Raw genomic sequence first — 21,111 nt, forward strand, 5'->3', positions numbered from 1 at the left:
CAGGCCACCCTACAGGGTAGCTTCCCAAAGCCTGGTGGTGGTAGTGATGGTAGGGGGGGAGTAGGGAGGTGGGAAGGGGTGAGGAGGGCAGGGAGAGGAACAGGCCGGAGCTGCCCGCAGGATACCAGGAGGTGAAAAGTTAAACAGATGTCTGAACTGTTTCTTGTTGCTCTCTGGAGCAGCTGTTTACCTTGAACAGTGAGGTACGCTGAGCTTTCCACGGATCCCTTCTGGTTGGTGGCTTTGCAGTGATAGACACCTTCATCCTCTTCTGTGACTCTTTCAATAAACAGTGTGCTGCTTCCTGGTCCTAAAATAATTCCTGGGGAGTGAAAGATGTTTACATGAGTGGGCCTGGGTGACACACAAAAACAGCTACTTCTATAATCCAACCCTCTTCCTATAATTATGCCTTCAGACAAGGAAATCCAACCTCTAGGTAAACTTGGGCAGGGCCGCTTATTTGTTTTCTCTCGTCCCTGGGCTTTTTCATAGCACCTTCCCCAGATCCCAGCTGTGGAGGTGCAGCTCAGACCCAGGCCACTCACTGTGTGGAGAGAAATGAGATGGGGCTACCATCTCCAGCTTTCAGAAGCAAATGTCAAGGAGGTGGCACATCTAATAATAACACCATTTACTCACCGCCTGCTGTGTGCTAGCACTAGACCACACACTTCTCATCTTGACATTGGCAACTGCCCTGTAAGGTCTTGGTGTCTCTGTTTTACAAATGTGGAAACAGATTTGGTGAGGTTGAGTAGCCTAAGAGCCCGCAGTTGGACTGGAACAAGTCTGTGCCAAAGGGGCCAAAGGGAGCCCTGCTTCACTCCTAAGAGAGGTGAAGACTTTGGGCTGTATTTTAATCTAGGCCTTAGCGCTTTGAGCTTTGTCCCTTGAGACTAGCTGCTTAACCTTTCTGTGTTTCAGTTTCTTCAAACTTAAGATGAAAATGAAAGCAGTTCCTAGCAGGTACACAGGAACATGAGTGGTAGGTGCAGGACACACGGACACACAGTAAGTGCTCAGTAAATACAAGCTAAAGTGTGACTACAGAGCATCATGTAATGGAAGGAGAACCATGGATTCTGACCCCAGCTTGGAGACACAGTAGCTTCAACACCAAAGACCACCACCAAGTATTTATTGAGTACTTACTCTGCTATCAATCTATGTTAAAGACTTGGGGGGGAGGCTAAGACATGGTATATGCTGAGAGGGGAAAATGAACTCCTACTAAACACACAGATATACATTCTTGTTCTCTCTCTCTCTCTCTCTCTCTCTCTCTCTCTCTCATTTCACACATGCGTGCCAGCAAACAGAAAGTGTTTCATAAATGAGAGTGAATAAATGTAGCACAGTATACCCAGTTAAATGCCAAGCCCAGGGTGGGAGGGAGAGCTTTAAGTATAGGAAAACTCAGGAAGGTATCCTGGAGGAGGTGGGCCTTGGGTTGAGGTTTACGGGATTATCAGAGGTGCAGCGGGAAGGGCAGGCAAGAGAACAGCCATGCCAAGACATGAATGTGAATTGAATGCTTATTCTGGAATAGTAATAAAATGGGTCTGGCCAGACTGGGCTATAATTTTGTTAGTTTAAATAGTTTGTACTCCCCCTGATTATAAAAGACATCCAATAAAGAAAATCTGAGAAAGATTGGAAAGCATAAAGAAAAGGTAAAGCAAACCTACAGTCTTTCCTCCAAGACATTTTCCCTTTATTCTTTTTTAAGGAGGATTTTTAAACACAGTTTGTTCATTCGTATGGTATTTTTGAGCTCCTACACGTACTAGCCACTATTGTAGATCTGGTGATATCATAATAAGCAGGACAAATGAATCCTTGCCTACAAAGGACTTACATTATAGTGTTGGAGAGTTACAAATAAGTAATTTCAAGGAACAAAGCCTGTGAAGAAACTAAACTAGGTTAAGGGGACCCTGGGCTATGGAGGGTGTTTAGGGAAGGTTCTCTGAAGAGGTGACATCTGAGCAGGGCCCTGAAAGATGGGGAAGAATGAGCTTTTTAAAGATATGAAAGGGGCATTTGATAGGAAAGTATAGGGAATAGCAACTATAAAGTCCCTGGATGGGGAACGCCTGGGTGGCCCAGTGGTTGAGCCTCTGCCTTCAGTTCAGGTCGTGACCCTAGGCCCTAGGATCAAGTCCCACATCAGGCTCCGCACAGGGAGCCTGCTTCTCCCTCTGCCTATGTCTCTCGTGAATAAACAGATAAAAATCTTAAAAAAAAAAAAGTCCTTGGGGGCAGGAATGGGCTTGTTTAACAGAGAGTGAAAAAGACCACTGTAGACTTTAGTTAGCAAGCAGGAGAGAAGAGAGTTGGTAGGGCTTGATCATGTATGACCACAGGCCACAGTAGGGATGTAAAGTTTTATTCTAGGCATCGAAGAAAGCCACTAGAGGGTTATATCTAATTGCTCATAACTATAAAAATAGTATAATTAACATCTTTAGGCATGAAGATTTTTCTGTATTTCAGATTATTTCCTTAGGATAGATTTCCAGAAACAGATTTATTAGGTCAAGAGCTCTTGATTCTTATAACCATTTTGCCTTCCAAAAAGATTATACCTATTAACACGTCTACCAGCAAGACTGTTTTACGACTCTCTTGTCAGTACTGAGCAGTATCATCTAAAAATACAAAACAGAAACCTTTGCTGATGTGATGGATGATTTGTTAGTCATTTTATTTTCAAAGCATCCATTTTGAGAAGTTGACTGGAAAAGGTGAATTCAGATTAAGGAGAGGTTCGAAATCCTGGCTGAGGAGTTTCCATTCAGTGTAGACAGTATAGAAGGAAGGAGGAGCTCACAAAGATTTTTGAGCAGGGAAATGACATAATGAAAGCAATGTTTAAGGAAGTTTAGTCTAGAATGAGAACGCAGGGTAGAGAGGAATGAGGGAGAAGTGGCATCTGGAAATCCAACTTACCAGTTGTAACTCTGGCAAAGAATGCTGAGGATCCAGATCTGGATGGTGGGAAAGGAAGTAGAGAGGAAGAAATGCAAACGGACACTCTGTAGAAACAGCCTACAGGAACTCCTGCTCTACTAGATGAAGGAATGGGCAGAGATGAGTGCAAGATGGTTCTAATATTCTAAGCCCAGGTAATGGGGGTAGAGGGGGGAGGAGGACAGGAGACTCTCCCCTGTAACCTTGGCTAAATCATTTAACCTCTTTGAGTCTGTTTCCCCATCTGTAAAATGAGAATTATACCTGCTTTGCCTATTTTATGGTATTGCTAAGACGATCAACTGAGATCGTTTAATGAAAGCTCTGCAAAGCACAGGATATAGCATACACGGCAATCACAGAAAGTAAAAGCCTGACTGCAGAGTGGGTGTCAAGGGCAATGGACATTCAAAGTAGTGGCTATCTTGCCACTCACCATCATCTTCATTGCAGCAGACCTGACCCTCCACCAACGTTCCTTTTTTTTTTAATATTTTATTTATTTATTTATGAGAAACACACACACAAACACAGAGGCAGAGACACAGGCAGAGGGAGAAGCAGGCTCCATGCAGGGAGCCCAACTTGGGAGTCGATCCCGGGTCTCTAGGATCACGCCCTGGGCTGAAGGCGGCGCTAAACGGCTGAGCCACAGGGGCTGGCTGCCCTCCACCAATGTTCTATCACTCAAATCCAGGTTTAAGGCTGACACAGTGAACAAATAAAGCCCAAGGCCTTGGATTTCACTCACGGAGACAGAGGCATAGTTGTGAAGGTGAGCAGATAGTGCCAAGGATGCTGCGAGCTAAGGTCACCTGGCTCAGTTTCATCTTTCCATCATGTAGAAGAGGAAACAGGGTGAGAGTGTGTCCTGAGCCAACCAGCAATGCTCTTTCCAACCTGCGTTCACACTAACACTCTGACCAGTGGCACAGAGATCGATGCGTCACCATCAGGGTGACACTCTGAATCCTCATCAGGCACTTGCTCATTGCCAGCTCTATCTATTTCCCTTCTCTCAGACATAGGCCAGTCCCACCTTTATCGCTCCCCGCATCCTTCAGATCTGCCCATACTCATTTGTAGTTGAGTGCTCTCATTTCTTTTTAATGCCTTATCTTGTAGTGACTCAGTTTTAATGACCTGGTCCCCATGACACAGATGCAGTTCTACTGAGAAGCTCACCTTCTGCAAGGGCTCTCTTCTTAGTTTAACATTTCATTTAAAAGTGCAGGAAAGAGACGCCTGGGTGGCTCAGTGGTTGAGCATTTGCCTTAGGCTCAGTCAAGTCGTGATCATGGGGTCCTGGGATCGAGTCCCACCTCAGGCTCCCTGCAAGGAGCCTGTTTCTCCCTCTACTTACGTCTCTGCCTCTCTCTCCCTCTCATGACTAAATAAATAAAATCTTAAATAAAACATAAAAGTGCAGGAAAAATAGAACTCATGTATCCACTATGAAGATAATCAGATGTCAACATTTGGCCATATTTGCTTGAGAACCCCCCTCTTTTATTATGAATAAAATGCGTAATTTATCTCCTTCCTTTTCTTTTTCTCTCCAGAAGTATCTCTATCCTAAAGTTGGTGTGTTTCATTCTCATGCATGTTTTTATGCTTTTTCTAGATTGAAATGTACCTCTCTATAGAATGTGTAATATTGTTTTGTGGCTTTACAAATTCTAAATAAAAGGTGCCATACAGTATATACCTTTTTTCAACTTTTCTTATTAAATGATATTTTAATATTATCCTTGTTGATACATGTAGATGGAGTTCATTTTTTTTAAGATTTTATTTACTTATTGATAGAGATGCAGAGAGAGAGAGAGAGAGGCAGAGACACAGGCAGAGGGAGAAGCAGGCTCCATGCAGGGAGCCCGACGTGGGACTCGATCCAGGTTCTCCAGGATCATGCCCTCGTCTGCAGGCAGCACTAAACCACTGCGCCACCGGGGCTGCCCAGATGGAGTTCATTTTTAACTCATGTTTAAAAAGAACTCATTGCAGGGACACCTTAGCGGCTCAGTGGTTGGGTGGCTCAGCGGTTTGGCATCTGCTTTGGCTCAGGGTGTGATCCCAGGATCAGTTCACTGTATAGCTCTATACAGGATTTAAAAATCATCTTCCAAAATATACTGATTTACACTTTCACCAGCACTGAGTAAGAGCTCCCCTCCCCCATATACTTCCTGATACCTGGTGTTACCAGATGTTGTAACTGATGGCAAAATGATGGGTGTGAGATGGCATCTTGCTGTGGTTTTAACCTCTGTTTCTCTGAATACTAGTTAGGTGGAACATCTTTTTCCATCTTTGTTGGCCATGCAAGCTGCTTTTCTTGTGAACTGCCTCTTTATGTTCCCTGTCCATTTTTCTGTTAGCTTGTCTTTTCCTCAATGATTCTGAGTTCTCTATATGCCTTGGATACTGATCCTTTGTTGGTTAAATACGCTGCAAGTCCTCCCCCATTCTATGAACAATCTTTTAAATTATGTTTATGGTGAATTTTCATACAAAAGCATTTAAAATTCTAATGTAGTCAAATTTATTAATGTTTTCCATTATCCTTTGTGCTTTTTTTTAAAGATTTATTTATTTATTTGAGAGTGAGACAGAGCAAGGTAAGGGGAGAAGCAGCAAGAGAATCTTCCAGCAGACTCTAGCTGAGCACAGAGCCCAACATGGGGCTCAATCCCAGAACCCTGAGATCATGACCTGAGCCGAAATCACATCAGCTGCTCAAGTGACTGAGCCACCCAGGTGCCCCTGGTGCTTGTTTTAAAAAGATGGTTTTCTACTCTGATTATATACTTTCTTCTAAAAAAAAAAATTAAAGATTTGTTTAGAGATTTGCTTCTTTTCATTTAGGTCTTTAATCCATCTGGATTTTCTTGTAGGAAGGGGTATGTGTGGTGTGAGTTAAAAATCTAATTTTTACCATATAAATAGCCAGTTATTCCAGCATCATTTACTGAATACTCTCTTCTTCCCCTACTGCCAGTTCTGTTGGATACTAAGTTCCCATATATTTGTGGTTCTGTTTTTAGGTTCCCTATTTGTTCACAGTGACCCATTTATCCCACACAAGTTATATTTGCTTGATAATGCATCTTGATATTTGCTATGGTATGACCCCTTCTTCTTCAGAATCATCTTGGCCCTTTATATGTCAATATGGATTTTAGGTTTAGCTTGTCAAATTCTGTGAGAAGCATTGTTGGGATGTTGATGCAAATGTCACAGAATTTATGTAATAATTTGGGGGAAATTTATTTTTAGGCCAAAACAAATGAAATTGCAAATATTTTTGACCTGCAAAAAGGGCTCAAAAATGTTTCACTAATTAATATTCTCAGGGCATCTGGGTGGCTTTGTTGGTTAAGCCACTGATTCTTGATTTTGGCTCAGGTCACCATCTCAGGGTTGAGATTGAGCCCCAAGTTGGGCTCCATGCTCAGTGCAGAGTCTGCTTGAGATTCTCTCTCTCCTTCTCCCTCTGGGCCTCCTTCCAAATAAATATATAAACAAATAGAATCTTCAAAAAAATAATAAATATTCCCATCCAAGAATATAAAATATCTTTGAGTTACTTAGGTATTCTTTTATGTCATTTGATAGTTGTGATTTTCTCTTTAAATATCTTGCTTTTTAGTTATATTTATTTCTACACGTGTTGTAGTTTTGTTGTTATGAAAAATGGTATTGAGTTCTTTGAAGAGTCATCCTAAATGAATTTTCTGTTTCCCTTTGGGTGTTAATCATTAGAACTAACACATAGAACTCACTTAGAAACATGATGCTCTACTTTGTGTTGTTGAGATGAGATCATTTAATCGTGGGTCTGCTGCTTCTAGAGGGTCACTTAAGTAATTTTCAGCCACTAAAAACATAACAATTCCTGTTGAAACATGATTTATTTCCCTTTACTGAAAGAAGTTGTATCAGATCGGACCAACAGGGCACAGAGCAGGATTTGCAAGTGTGGATGTGTTCTGGGGCCAGGCACATAACATAACTGAGTTGGGGATGAGATCATGGGAGGGGGACTGTGTCTGTGGAGTGCAGAAAAGCCTATCTCCCATCTAAAGGTGAAAGCATTTACTCAGCTCCAACCAACTGGAATTTGGGAATTTGAGTCCATCCATCCTTCCTCCTTCCTTCCCTTCTTTCTCCCTCCCTCTCTCTTTCCCTCTCTTTCTCTTTCTCTCTTTCTCTTTCTTGCTGTAGGCTCCAGGTCCAGCATGAAGCCCAATGCAGGGCTTGAACACACAACCCTGAGATCAAGACTTGAGCTGAGATCAAGAGTCAGATGCTTAACTGACTAAGCCACTCAGCCCTGTCTTCTGAGTTTTTTAAAATTTAAATTCAATTAATTAACATATAATATATTATTAGTTTCAGAGGTAGAGGTCAGTGAATCATCAGTCTTATATAACACCCAGTGCTCATTCTATCACATACCCTCCTTAATGTCCATCATCCAGTTACCCCATTCCCCACCCCTCTCCCTTCCAGCGACTCTTAGTTTATTTCCTATGATTAAGAGTCTCTTACAGTTTGTCTCCCTCTCTGATTTTGTATTTTTTTTCCTCTCTTCCTCCATGATCCTCTGTTTTGTTTCTTAAATTGCACATATGAGTGAGATCATATGATAATTATCTCTCCCTGATTGACTTATTTTGCTTAGCATAATACCCTCTAGTTTCATCAACAGAAATCTGGATTTTCCGTGTTAAATGTTGGCAACCCAATCAACTTATGTAAATTTGCTGTGAGGGCCAATAGAAGCATGTATGCTGGATAGATTAGATACAACTTTGACTTCAAGGATGTACATGGGACAACACTATTATATTTAATAAAGCAATGACCTCTGTGATCTGGCCCCTGCCTATTTTGTTTCCAGTTTCTGTGCCTGCTACATCCCTAAGTGTATCCTTGGTACAAGCTATACTTATTTATTGGAAATTCATGATAAGCCTCCATGACCTTGCCCATTACTCTCTGGACCTGTACTTGACTAGCATTCGCTTCCTAATATTTACCTCAAGGCAAATCCAGATGCTCTGGAAAGCATCTTCTGATGCTCTTGAGCCCTTTCTCTGTTACTCTTGCATCACCTCGTGCATGCCTCTACTTTGACACTTAACATTTCGTAGTAAATTTGCTGACTTTCTTACTTGCCCGCTCCAGTATCCTGTGCATAACTGAGCCCTGGTGTCTAGCACTGTGCCAACAGACAGCAGACACTTAGCAACTGAGGAAATGGCCACATAAACCAAGACCATGGAAAATGGAATTTAGGGAATGAGGAAAAGAGTGAGTAGGATTCGATGCTGACACCCTATGCAGTGGTACTGACTTCCATCCTACATACTCAGCTCTCTCCAGTCTGTAAAGTTCTATGTCAGTTTATTTTATGATCTTAAGATTCAAAGAGCTTTAGACCCTGGAGCTTAGAAATGCAAACTCAGATAGTTTCAGAGGTCTGCTAAACTGTTAGCCTCAAATGCTCAAGTAAAATTTTACACAAAGTTTTTTTTGTAGGGACTTGTACTCCAAGGAATTCTCATGACAGCACCCAGTGTAAGAACTTGAACCACCTATTGTGTTGGCTGCTGATGGGGATTTTAGATCCGAGTTTATAATGATGATGGTCTATATATTTATCCATGGGATGCAGCCTAAATTTTAAATAAATGGACAATCTCTTCAGTTTTTAGTATTTTCAAGGTATTTCATAATTAATTTCTTCCCATGATACCATAAGGTGAAGGACAGTCTTGGCATTTTATACATAAGTACCACATTATCCAGAGAAAGGAATGAAATGGAACCTTAATCCAATTCACCACTGAGTAAATAAATCTATAGATCTTTAACTTGTTTGACTAAATTAAGGCATACCATGTGGTTTTCTCCTGTTCCTTCCATAAAAATTTGACATTTCCTAAATTGGCCTGCTAGTCTGACCAGTGACTCATACTTTGTTGTTCAGCTGAGCATCTGTACTTGTGACTTAGAGAATGTCCCCATGCAATTTGGCCAAATGAATCGTCATCATCAAAACTCCCTTCTTCAACCATCAAAGTCCAATTCAGATGGCACCTTTCCATGAAGTCTCCCCTGATCACTCTAATCGGAGATGCCAATTTGTATCTCGCAAAATTTTATCCTATTCACACTGCATACTTATGAACTGACTTGTACCTATTATGCGTAGGTTTTCCAAAGGTAAGGACTAAGTTTTGCTCATTTTCATTTTCTCTAGAATGTGACAAAATGTCCGGTTCATGCAATAGGTAGTCAATAGATGTTAGGTTTAACAAAATAAAGAGTAAATTTTGTTATGATAGTGTTGGCTCTCCAATGAAATGAGAAATTCTTTTAAGTTGGCACAGGATATATGTTCATTATAGAGGAGCCATGAGGATTAGGATGTATGGTAAATTGTACCTGTAGACTGATACCTCTTAAAGGAATTGACTAGCTAAGAGCTGTATCTGAACAAAGGGCCAGAAGAGCCAAATATGGATTCAAGATGGTTAAGGTGACCCAGGAAAACTAGAGACTGGATGTCTGAGTAACTTTCCACGAAGAACACAGAGGAGCTTGTGTTTACTCAGTCAAACTTCAGAGGTTTGGACAACTACAGGGAAGAGAAATCCAAGTTTAGTAAGCCACAAAGATTGACAAAAATGGCAAGTGAACAATGGTGGACTCATTCAATGGCACTAAAAAGGCAAAGGATTCTAGTGTTTTCAAAGGATCATCACTGGGGTGCTGCTTTCTCTCTGTTGAGAATCTTACCCCAAGGTCAGGCTATGCAGCAAAGCATTTGCAGATGTAAGAAAAAAAGTTGGTGAAGAGTGGAATAATTTGAAATACAGTGAAAGGCAGCCTTTACAATAGTGTGTTATGTTGGAAGGGAATTATGAGATGCTTAAAACACATGGTCTAAAGGAGATCTGATGGGCAATGTCATCCTCGATGAGACTATTTGCTCTTTAGCTATGAGAAAGACAGAGAGGAGGAGCTCTTAGAAAAGAATAAGATTGAGGGGCGTCTAAGGATGGTGGCTCAGTCAGTTAAGTGACTGACTCTTGATTCTGGCTCAGGTCCTGAACCCAGTGGTTGTGAGATGGAGTTGGTGTTGGGCTCTGTGCTGAGTGTAGAGCCTGCTTAGGATTCTCTCTCTCTCCCTCTCCCTCTGCCCTTCCTGCCACTCTCTCTCTCTCACTCTCTCTTAAAAAAAAAAAAAAAAAAGGAAAGAAAGAGAAAAAAAAAGAATAAGATTGAGAACAGTGGTAGAAAATGCTGTATAATATTCTTCTTCATGAAACCACTGAATAAATGAAAAGCCCTAAACAAAGGGCCTTTCATTTGGGACAATGGCTATTGCTTCACTAGCCTAACTTACAAAATTGGGTTATGATAACAGAATGGTTTCCAAGAGCTGTCGCGAGATTGTAAACCAGTTGACTTGATGGGGTTAGAGTTGAAGTGAGCACCTTGAAACGATGCCAAACACACATGTATTTCCAAACATTTAGAAATGAAAAGCATTCTTGTGCCCTTTCACTGGGAACCTGGCCATTGTTCTAATGAAGTATTTCAAGATGATTCAAGCACCTAAAAAAATGTGTCAAGCAGTGCTGTGTCTATAGTTATATACATAGTTGATAGCTGATGTTTTATAGTTAACATCTATAAATTGTAAACACACACAGGTGTGTGCACATATGAATGCACTCCATCCTGTTTCACTCATTCTTGTCCTATGATCAGATTTGCCATGGTCCCTCCATGAGGTTGGATGCATTTATCCTGCAGAATATAGCCATTCATCCAAAGTGGCCTTTCTGTGTAGAGCGAAGTAGTGTTTCTTTTCTTTTCTTTTTTCTTTTCTCCTCTCTCTCTTCTTTCTTTCTTTCTTTCTTTCTTTCTTTCTTTCTTTCTTTCTTTCTTTCTTTCTTTCTTTCTTTAAGATTTTATTTACTTATTTGAGAGAGAGAGAATATGCATGAGTGGGTGAAGGGCAGAGGCAGAAGGAGGCTCTCCACTGAGCAGGGAGCCTGATGCAGGGCTCGATCCCAGGACTCTAGGATCATGACCTGAGCCAGAGGCAGATGCCTAACCCACTGAGCCCCTCAGGTGCCCCTGAAGTAGTGTTTCTATGATTGGTATAGTATTAGTACTGCATTGCATGGAGGTTAAAGTCAAGAACTTATTTTTACAACAGTAGAAGAAATAAATTATGGGAAAGCATACCATATGATAGTATATGGATGCTAAAAAGAATGAGGCAGAACAGTATGTGCTGACATAGAAAGACCTTCAAAATAACACTGTGGTCAAAGCAAGTCCTAAAACAAAACACATAGCATGACTGATCTAGAGATGCTGGCTTTCCTACATCACCCCTCTACTGGTTACTCACTATAATCCATTACCTGATTTTGTTCATCATAGCAGTTATTACTGCCTATTCGTAGGCAATATGTTTATAGTTCTATTTGTTAAAGTTATTACCTAGGCTTTTCCATTAGAATGTAAATTCAAGGTCCCGTCTGGTTCCAAGCACCTCTATATTCCTGGCATAGAGTTAGCTTTGAATAGCTTTGAATGAATGAATCCCATTTATTATTTGCCCCACATATATGTATGCCCCAAGTTTGTATGTATGTACATATATAGGTTAAAAAAAGGTAAGATTGTTGACAAACTACAAGTCAAAGAGTTGGCATGTGTTAATTCTCCAGATGGAATTTTTATAGCTTATGCTATTTCTGTATTATGTGATCTTTCACAATGAAAATGAATTCATAGGGGATCCCTGGGTGGCTCAGTGGTTTAGCGCCTGCCTTTGGCCCAGGGCGTGATCCTGGAGTCCCGGGATCGAGTCCCACATTCAGGCTCCCTGCATGGAGCCTGCTTCTCCCTCTGCCTGTGTCTCTGCTTCTCTCTCTGTTTCTCAGGAATAAATAAATAAAAATATCTTTAAAAAAAAAAGAAAATGAATTCATGTATTATTTAATTTTTTAAAAAAGATAGTTTTATAAAAAAAAGAGCCACTGAATAAGTTTAAAAGACATATATCTCCAAATACTGAAACATTTGCAATAATTTATAATATTATAAATATTACAGTATAATACCAGACAATGATGAAATATTTGTGAAGCAAGAAAGATATATTTATACTTCACTACAAACTATAATTTTGGATTAAAGCAATAAAAGGCTAAACCAAAAACCATCACATCAGAAGACTGGCCCCCTTTCAAGTGTGTGTGTATGTGTATTGGGGCATGATTTATGTTTGCTGTGCTATATTTTTCAGTGATGGCTGGTTTAATTACAACTGAGTTGAATGCGATGACTACTTAAACTAATAACATACAATCTAATTGTTTAAGCTCCCTTCTAGCAGGAGAGAATGCAAAACTGAAGCACTTAAATATGGGGCAGAGGAGGAATGAACTTTCTCAATTTGGCTTTATCAGCAGGGGTTCAGTAGTGCAGGTGATGGCTGAGTTCACTGACTAGGTTATCTGTGTGTACATTCGTTTGCGTGTTTTCCTGAGCTGCCTGGGGATCCCCAGCTGCCCTGCATCTGTCACTGGTTAAACTGCACTGGTTAAACTGTTTCGAGTTTGTACTTGGAGGAAGGGGAGAGTTTCCAGGGCAAATTCTGGACACATGAAATAGAAAACCTCGGGATCCCTGGGTGGCGCAGCAGTTTAGCGCCTGCCTTTGGCCCAGGGCGCAATTCTGGAGACCCCGGATCGAATCCCACGTCGGGCTCCCGGTGCGTGGAGCCTGCTTCTCCCTCTGCCTATGTCTCTGCCTCTTTCTCTCTCTCTCTCTCTCTCTCTCTCTCTCTGTGACTATCATAAAATAAATAAAAAAAATTTTTCAAAAAAAAAAAGAAAGAAATAGAAAACCTCCATTTAATTGTTCTGCTAAGAGGTGGAGATACAAAATTATCTAAGGTGGAGTATGGCTTTTCCTGCTTTGGCCAAGTAGTCTCTGGTATAAGCAGCAAATCGTAGATTGGAGATGGAGATGCCTCCCACTCTGAGCACCCAGACGGTGGCTCTTAGTTTTGGGGTTAGTGACTTTGGTTAGGGTGCAGCCCTGAGATCTGCGGGGTGGTTTCTGGGAGGGCCTACCCTCTCTCCTCCCCCATCACACACCCATATGTTTCTATTTCTCTTCTCTTTCCCCGTTTCTTCTTCTCTGCTACTGGGCCCTGAAACACGGACTGCTAAGCAGACAGAACAGGCTGCTGATGTTGGCTGTGCTCAAATTACAGTTCCATTTGTTGCAGGAGGTCACAGAAAGAATCCAAAGATGAGGTTCATTTATAGTCAAAAGCTTTAGTGAGTATGAGGTTTCTCTTTGAGGTGATGAAAAAATTCTGAAACTAGATATTGATAATGGTTGCACAACATTGTGAATAGACTTAGTGTCACTGAATTGTACACATAAATGATTAAGTGGTAGTATTCATGCTATATGTATTTTGCCATAATTTACAAAAAGAGGGGAGGGAGAGGCTCTTTCTAAAGTGATGCACACATTCTTAAGTTCTTTTCCATCTCTTACGGTCTTAATTTTTCATTTGAAAATCAAGAGGACTTTGAAAAGGCACAAAACCAGACTTTAAAACAACCAGAAGGAGGGCCTGCTGTTTATGAGTGGGCTTGTGCTGCCTTTAGTATGTGTGATTCCCTCAGCTGAGTCTTGCTGTGGCTCACAGCTTCTGGGAGGCTTTTCTGAGCTGGATGGGGATGAGGAGGGTCTGCTGGGAAATGCATCCAAGAATTTTCTTTGGGGAAAGCATTAGGCTAGGGTTCCCTACATATTAAGTATATACAAGACCTACATCAGCTGGGTGTTAGCTCGGTAAAGAGATATATTTGGGTGTCGAGGCTGCTTCTCCATAAATAACTTCTAGTGATTTTTCAGTACAAAATAGGACTCTAGCCATGGGTTACTTTACTTTTCTGGGTGTAAACCATGGAGCTCTCCAGCTGTACCGGTCAGCCTCACTGCACCAGCCTCACATTCACAAGTAATTGTGGAAGTCCATAAAGTGACAGCCTCCATTTCTTCGCCATGTTAAGGCTGTGATCAAAGTCAGGGTTCCTCTTTCGTCTGGGGTTGGGCTTGTAGTGCTGCACCCTGGCAGTGCCAACCGAAGGCAATGTTTTCCTGCTGCTACCTCCCTGTACTCTTTCCTTAATTCCACTCCTTTTGCCTCACCTTCTAAATGGAAGTTTATCCTTAGAATAGAACTCTTACTTCTGCAACATGTTCAGAACATCCCCTAGGCTTATATTGTTGTCAGGGGTACAGCTAAACCCTGGGAATTTGTTGGAAGATTCTGGCCAGGGAGGGCAGCTACTGGTAGAGCCACTTGTGAAGCTTGGCGGTTCTTGGTCTGGGTACGTGAACCCCCCCCCCCCGCCACCTTACCTTAAGGACACATATTGGAGAGAAAGGAATGGTGAGAATAGCTACCTAATAGCAGACTGATGGGGCTCCACGGGGGTGATAAATACAACGGCCAGCTCGCCTTCCCGTGCACTGCCCTACACATACCCCGAATCTTGTACATGCTTCTCTGCAATGTCTTCATTCATGATGCACCATAAGGGTGGATCTCATAGGAAAGAAAAGGCAATTACTACTCAAGTTTTGCAAAAGATAATTGATGTTTCTGAGTTTTATTATCACAAAGAAATCAAGCAAAGCTGCTGATTCTCACAGCCTGGGGGTGACAGATAGTCACTTTATTATCCCTAGGCATTAGCATCCTCATTAATTTCTCTCCTCTATTCCTTCAGGTCTTTCCTAGATCTATGGAAACCACTTTATACTTCAGACATGATTCTGTACCCCTCAGGTATGAGGACAACCAGTCACATTGATTTGGATATGCACTCATTCGCACAGGTATTTGGTGTCAGTGATCCAGTGGTGACAGGAAAGCTGTCCCTTTCAGGTCATTAGATAAATATAATCTTAGTGACCAAGATCCAATTTAGGAAGGAATATTAATCAGCAGGTCAGAGTGATCTCTCCTGCTCCAACCTCAAGCTATTTAAGAAAGAATTTATTCTTTCTAAACTCTTTGCTGTTCCTGTTGTAATGCTCTTATCTTAAAATATTCTGAAATGGTTCGCTGCCACAGAAATTTCATTTAAGCAATCGTTTGCTGATGGTTTCTGGGTTTAGACAGGCTTTACTAGAAGCAGCTCAGAGCGGCATTGTTTTCTATTCTCTTAAATTTATTTCCAGAGGGAAGTTTGTTACTTTTTCCGGCGTTTTAATGACTTTTTCAGAAACCCCATTTACTCTGCACAATGGTGGTTTGTGATTGGATCAAAGTAAAAGCAAGCTAGATAGGCTTTCTGTATCTACCTCGGACACTTATCTGGTGTCCTTAGAGTGTCATCAAGCCTGTGCCGACAGCCCTATCTGCAGTGCTTGCTCAGCTCTTTACAGCTTTGAACATTTTTAGGGCCTCAGTGAAGAATCTGGGAAGAGTGTAAGGTAGAAAAGTGACTTTCTGATCATTTTAGAAGAACTGCCGGTCCCTTAGGCAGGTGACTGAAGAAGTAGTGAAGACACCCAGGAGGCCATCTGTTCTCCAAGGTGACTTCATACCATTGCTCCAAGTCTGGGTACAAACCCTTAATATTTTTAACCCAAAGGAAATGGATGTTTCTTAGAGGAGCTTGCTGTCTGAATACCCCTCAGAATCAAGCCATACTCAAAGCAGCCACTGGCCAATAGACTTCATCTCCAACTTGCTATTGGTCCTTCCCTCTGACATTTTTTTTCCTCTCTGGTCCTTAAGATTCTACTTGCTTTAGCTGTTCAAGTCTCTGTTCACCTGTCTCTTCAAAGTAAATGAGTCTCAGACCACCTTTCTCTTCAATACTCTGCACCCTATCAGCCCTCCTAAGAGTTCAGAGTGGCTTCTTTCCTCAGTTCTAATTTGGAAGCTCTCTTGCCTTTATTGCTTCTGGCATGTTTTCTCTTATTTCCTCTTTATTTCTCATCCATTCTGCATATTCCATGAATGATGAATAATTGAGAATCTCTTGTATGTGTAGCATGAAAGTAGGAAAATTGAAGCACAGAGGATGTATTTTTTCAATTAACTGATGTATTCAAGATATTTTAACTGTGATAGAGACATATTTTCTACTTGTCCCATATATTAATTCACCGTGCTCCATTTTTAGACTCATTAACTCTGGTGCCCAACTGGCATGACGATAATGAATAAGTTAGGACACCTCTGGTTGTGGCTTGAAGAGGTTGTGTTCATTTAAACACCCATACAGACTAACTACTTTAGATATTTTGTTATCCAGATCTTAATTTTCACATTCACTGCTGTATTAGCAGAGCCTACACAGCACCAGTCACAAAGTACTGCCTTATAAATGTCTGTTGAATGACTAAAAGAGTGTTGGGCTGCTATGGAATAAATTCTGGACCTTTTAAAAGTAGGGATCCCTGGGTGGTGCAGCGGTTTGGCACCTGCCTTTGGCCCAGGGCACGATCCTGGAGACCCGGGATCGAATCCCACATCGGGCTTCCGGTGCATGGAGCCTGCTTCTCCCTCTGCCTGTGTCTCTGCCTCTCTCTCTCTCTCAGTGTGACTATCATAAATAAATAAAAATTTAAAAAAAAAGTTTAAAAAAAAACTTAAAAGTAACTAGATTTGGGTTTGAAATTATTTTTATCTTCATATATGGTATGTCTGCTTTTATTTATTTTGAGATTTTATTTGTAAGTAATCTCTGTACCCAAGAATGGGACTGGAACCCCATGACCTGGAGACTGAGTCCCATGCTCCACCCACCCCAGGCCCCCATGGGCATACTTGCTTTAAAAAAATGCTTTAAATATTTTTAATATGCTTTAACTTTTAAAAAACAAACTATATAGTCTTTGGGAAGCTTAAGCTTTAAGGGTTAGAACTGAGAAAATATTGTTTTAAAAATATGCTTGTTAATGCCCATGAGGTCATTTAAAAGTAGTGCTTAAGGGGCACCTGGGTGGCTCAGTCTTGATCTTAGCTCACCTCTTGATCTCATGGTCCTGAGCTCAGGCCCCACACTGGGCTCCACACTGGACATGGAGCCTTTTTTTTTTTTTTTTAAGTGATGCTTATGTGTTCTTGGGAGCAATGTGCACCAGTGGTCAGCCCCAGGCTGGGTACACAGAGTGTGGGCTCCAGATCCCAGCCTTGGACAACAAGGCACAGGCTCTATGACCCAGTCCATTACTTCTCCTGTGCCTACGTTTCCTCATTCCTTCCTTCGTAAAACAGGAATCATAATTTAGCAAACCTCATAGGATTGTTATGATGAGCAAGGGACGTGCTTAGAACAGGACCAGGCACCTAGTCAGCTAAGTTAGGCGAGACTTGCAAAATGCCGTCTAACAACGGTACCTACTTCTGATGACAGTGGTGAGAAGTAAATGAGATATTTGTAAATCGCACCACAGTGCCTTGGTTCCTGGTGACTACTCAATAAATTTTTATTATTTTTAATAGAGAAGGCCTACTAAGACATTATATCTATCTTCAAATGTTTTAAAAACAAGCACACACAAAATAAGGGAGTAAGTGACACATTTTATGACATGAATTGTAAGTAAACCAGACACAAAGGAAGGGAAGAGTCACCATGTACTGGAATGTGAAAGGAGGATCCCTAGTGGAGGTGGGCTCTGGGGCCCCCTGGCAGGGAAGTAAAGATGGTCCAGGGATGCTGGCAGGAAATGGCAATCCATGGGGCAGGGTGGAGTACTGACGGAGCCCCAACCCCTCACTCCAAGCCTGCAGGTGTGTGGCCAGGAGGGCCCACCCTAGTGCAGTGGACCACATGGTCTGCAGGGGGTGCCCTGGTGGAGGCTGCCTCCAGTCCCCTGTGCATATGCTTCCCTGTGCCTGCATGCTTAGCTCCCCTTTTGTTCCTGTGGATGCCCTTTGGCCCAAGAAAGCACTACTCAGCTTTCATAAGGCTTTCTTAAAACTGCATTTCTTCTCTAGAATAGCTGTGCCTCACTGAAGGGTTTCCTGAAAGGAAATGAGGAAGGAGGAGAAAAGCTCTCCCGTAAAGACTTTTCAGCAGGCATTTTATGGCCAGTTGTCCTGAGCACGAGCTCTCACGTGTGCCCTGTTTCCTGTCTCCTATTTTCTTTGGAATAGGGTAAGTTGTCATTTAACAAATGGTAAGGATGATGGCCCAGATTGTATCCCAGACCCAAGGTCACTACAATCCTCTCAGTATATGTTTTTTTTTTTTTTTTTGAGTTGCCATGTGTCACAGGTCTTTAAGGGACATGCAGTTTATTTTCTAGATTTTTAAATTTCAAATAGTTAGCTTAATTAATTTTAAACATTATTTTTTACCTGATACATTTTATATGTGTAAATGTTTTATGTTTATAATTATATATTTCATTAAATACAATTCATATCTTTTGTATTTGTACCTGATATATTTTATATGTGTAAATGTTTTGTTTATAATTATATATTTCATTAAATACAATTCATATCTTTTGTATTTGTAAATATTAAATATCTCATTAAATATATTTAATTATTAATTATTTAGGCTTTATTTAAAATTTATTCTCAGTGTGGCTTTCCAAAGGCTTAGTATAAAATGGACTAGTTTTCAGTCTTTTCCAGGCTGTGCTTTTGAGGTTTTTCCCAGTTCAGCTTTGGAGTAACCAGTGAGTCAAGGATTGTCACTTTGGTTACCTGTAATCTTTACTCCTAGGTTTATAAAAAAATAATAATAATAACAAGAGTTGGTATTTTTGAAGATGTCTACATACACAAACACAAGGTCATAGTCATATAGTCATAGAGCCTATAGCACTGGCTGCTGAATTTGCTGCCTTAAATTGGAAATCTTATATATGAAACTTCATAAATACTGTATGCATATTAGAGATTATCTCCAGAAAATTAAAAAATTCTTTTCCAAAAGGCTATAGCAGTTTTAAGGAGTGGATACAGGGAGAGAAAATTGATGACTTAGTACAGTTAAACTCCATAAATGCCAAGAGTAGCATATTAGAATGACATTTATAAAAGATTTTACGTAGAATTTATCTAAGACTCTTTTTAGATATTCTTCTCTTGGCCCTCCGAAGATCAAAGAAAGCTAGGAGGAAGATAGTTTTGGTAGATTTAGAAGTGTTTGACATTTTAGCTGAGTTATTAATTGACTCTTCTGACACCTTTCAACAAATTCTGACAACTCATTGGCCGATTTCTATATAAATGAGGTGGGTCAGAAGGTCACATTTACTCAGCCATAACTACAGGCAATCTTAGTGATATTAACTCCTATAAAACTTACCACATCCTTGTGTGATCAGTATTCTCCCAATTTTATAAATAAAGAAACAGGGGCTCAGAGAAGAAGGATAAGTGAGTTGCCCAAATTCCCTGACCCATGAGGGTAATGCTAGGATTCAATCCCTCCCGCACACCTAATAATCTTTTTCCATTTGCAGTAACAGCCTTCGCATACCCTCTTGCCTTGTCTACCCTCCAGTTCCAGGATGGTCACAAGCTTTTGAAATTGGTTCAACTCTAATTATTTAACCCACATCCAAAGTATAAAAACCGAACACATGCCAAATTTCTTGCTTTCTTTTTATTTCTTTCTTTCAAAGAAACCAACATCTTACACAATTGTTTTGTAAAATGTATTTTGTGATCAAGTTATTTGGGGGAATACTTGAAAGCAATTTACCTGATTTCTTTAATATAGGACTTCTTGGAGCCTTTAAGACAGTAGTGTGAACTCTGAATCTCTAAAAGGAGGATATTACAGGTATTGTTTCACAAACTATTTATTCATGTATTCATTTATCTTTTGGTTTTGGTAGAAAACCTCAAGAGATTAATTTTCCATGAAACTACCTATCTTAATAGTGTGTCATCTTGGGCTAATCACTTTACCTCATCGGGCCAAAATTTTCTACCCTACCATAAAGATATTCCAAAGATCCCTTTAGCTTTAAAAATTCTATGATATAGCCTCCCCAGCCACCCCTAAGTCCAGGCATTGGTACTACCAAGCAAACTTGCTAAGGACAGAATAAGACTTTCTGAAAAACTCTCATTCATTCATTCATTCATTCACGAAACATTTATTGATTGCCAAGCACTGTCAGGTTCTGAGGATAAAAGGAGAAACAAGATACAAATAAGATAAAGATATACTGTCTGTCCTCAGGAGGAGGCTGATATAATAAACATGTAAGAAATCATACACATGAACTGATGATACAGGGCAGTAAGAGAGCAGTGGAAATATGCATAATACACAGATGAACTCATGATTATAGAACAACTCAGTAGGAGAGGATAGAAACATTTATAAATAATAAAGACCCCTGGAGGATCTGCCCCTCTTTGCAGGGGTAGACTAAGGCTTTCTGGAGGAAGAACAGAACCCAATCTGGGCCTTAAAGTACAGGTAGGCATTAGATGATGGGAAGGTACTCCAGGCAGAGGGGACACAAGAACAGAAGCAGCAGAGGGGGTCGAAGCAGCATACCATGTGTAGCAATCTACAAGAGTTTGGCAATTGTTAGAGTATAAGGTTCAAGGCAGGGGAGGGTAAGCATGGAGTTGGAGAAGTTAGGGAGGGCCAGTTGTTGAGGGCCTTCTCTGGCAGATGCTGGAACTTTGTCCTGGGATGCAGAGCGAGTAGAAGACTTGAAATAGGGAAGTGACATGTTCACAGCTGCATTTCATCCAGTTGTATGGAAAAGAAGATTCCAAGAGAGAAAACAGAGGTGGAGAGATCAGTCAGGAGATGATCAGGAGACAGATAATGAGCACCGGAACCCAGAGAATGACAACAGGAGAGCAGAGGGAAGGATGATCTTGAGAAAGATTTCGTATTTATTAGACATAACCTGCTCAGCCTGGTGATAGATTAGAGAAAGACGTAGGGGAGCTCATCAGTTTCTGGTTTGGATGATGAAGTGAATGACGTCAATACAAGAGGAGGCACTGCTTTATGGAGAAAAATGATGTAAATGGGACCAGCTTAGTGTAAGGCGTTT

General features: G+C 40.9%; 1 protein-coding gene across 3 annotated transcripts in view; it reads right to left on the reverse strand.

Moving 5' to 3' along the window:
* FLT1 (fms related receptor tyrosine kinase 1) overlaps positions 1–21,111 on the reverse strand; it is a 176,006-nt gene that overhangs the window by 53,471 nt on the left and 101,424 nt on the right. For all 3 annotated transcript variants that reach the window (XM_055317306.1, XM_055317304.1, XM_055317305.1), the window contains exon 15: positions 191–322. In XM_055317306.1, the coding sequence (XP_055173281.1) occupies positions 191–322 (132 nt within the window). The remainder of the gene's footprint in view (positions 1–190; positions 323–21,111) is intronic.

This window comes from Nyctereutes procyonoides, unplaced genomic scaffold, assembly GCF_905146905.1.
Source record: "Nyctereutes procyonoides isolate TBG_1078 unplaced genomic scaffold, NYPRO_anot_genome, whole genome shotgun sequence".
Lineage (NCBI taxonomy): Eukaryota > Metazoa > Chordata > Mammalia > Carnivora > Canidae > Nyctereutes > Nyctereutes procyonoides.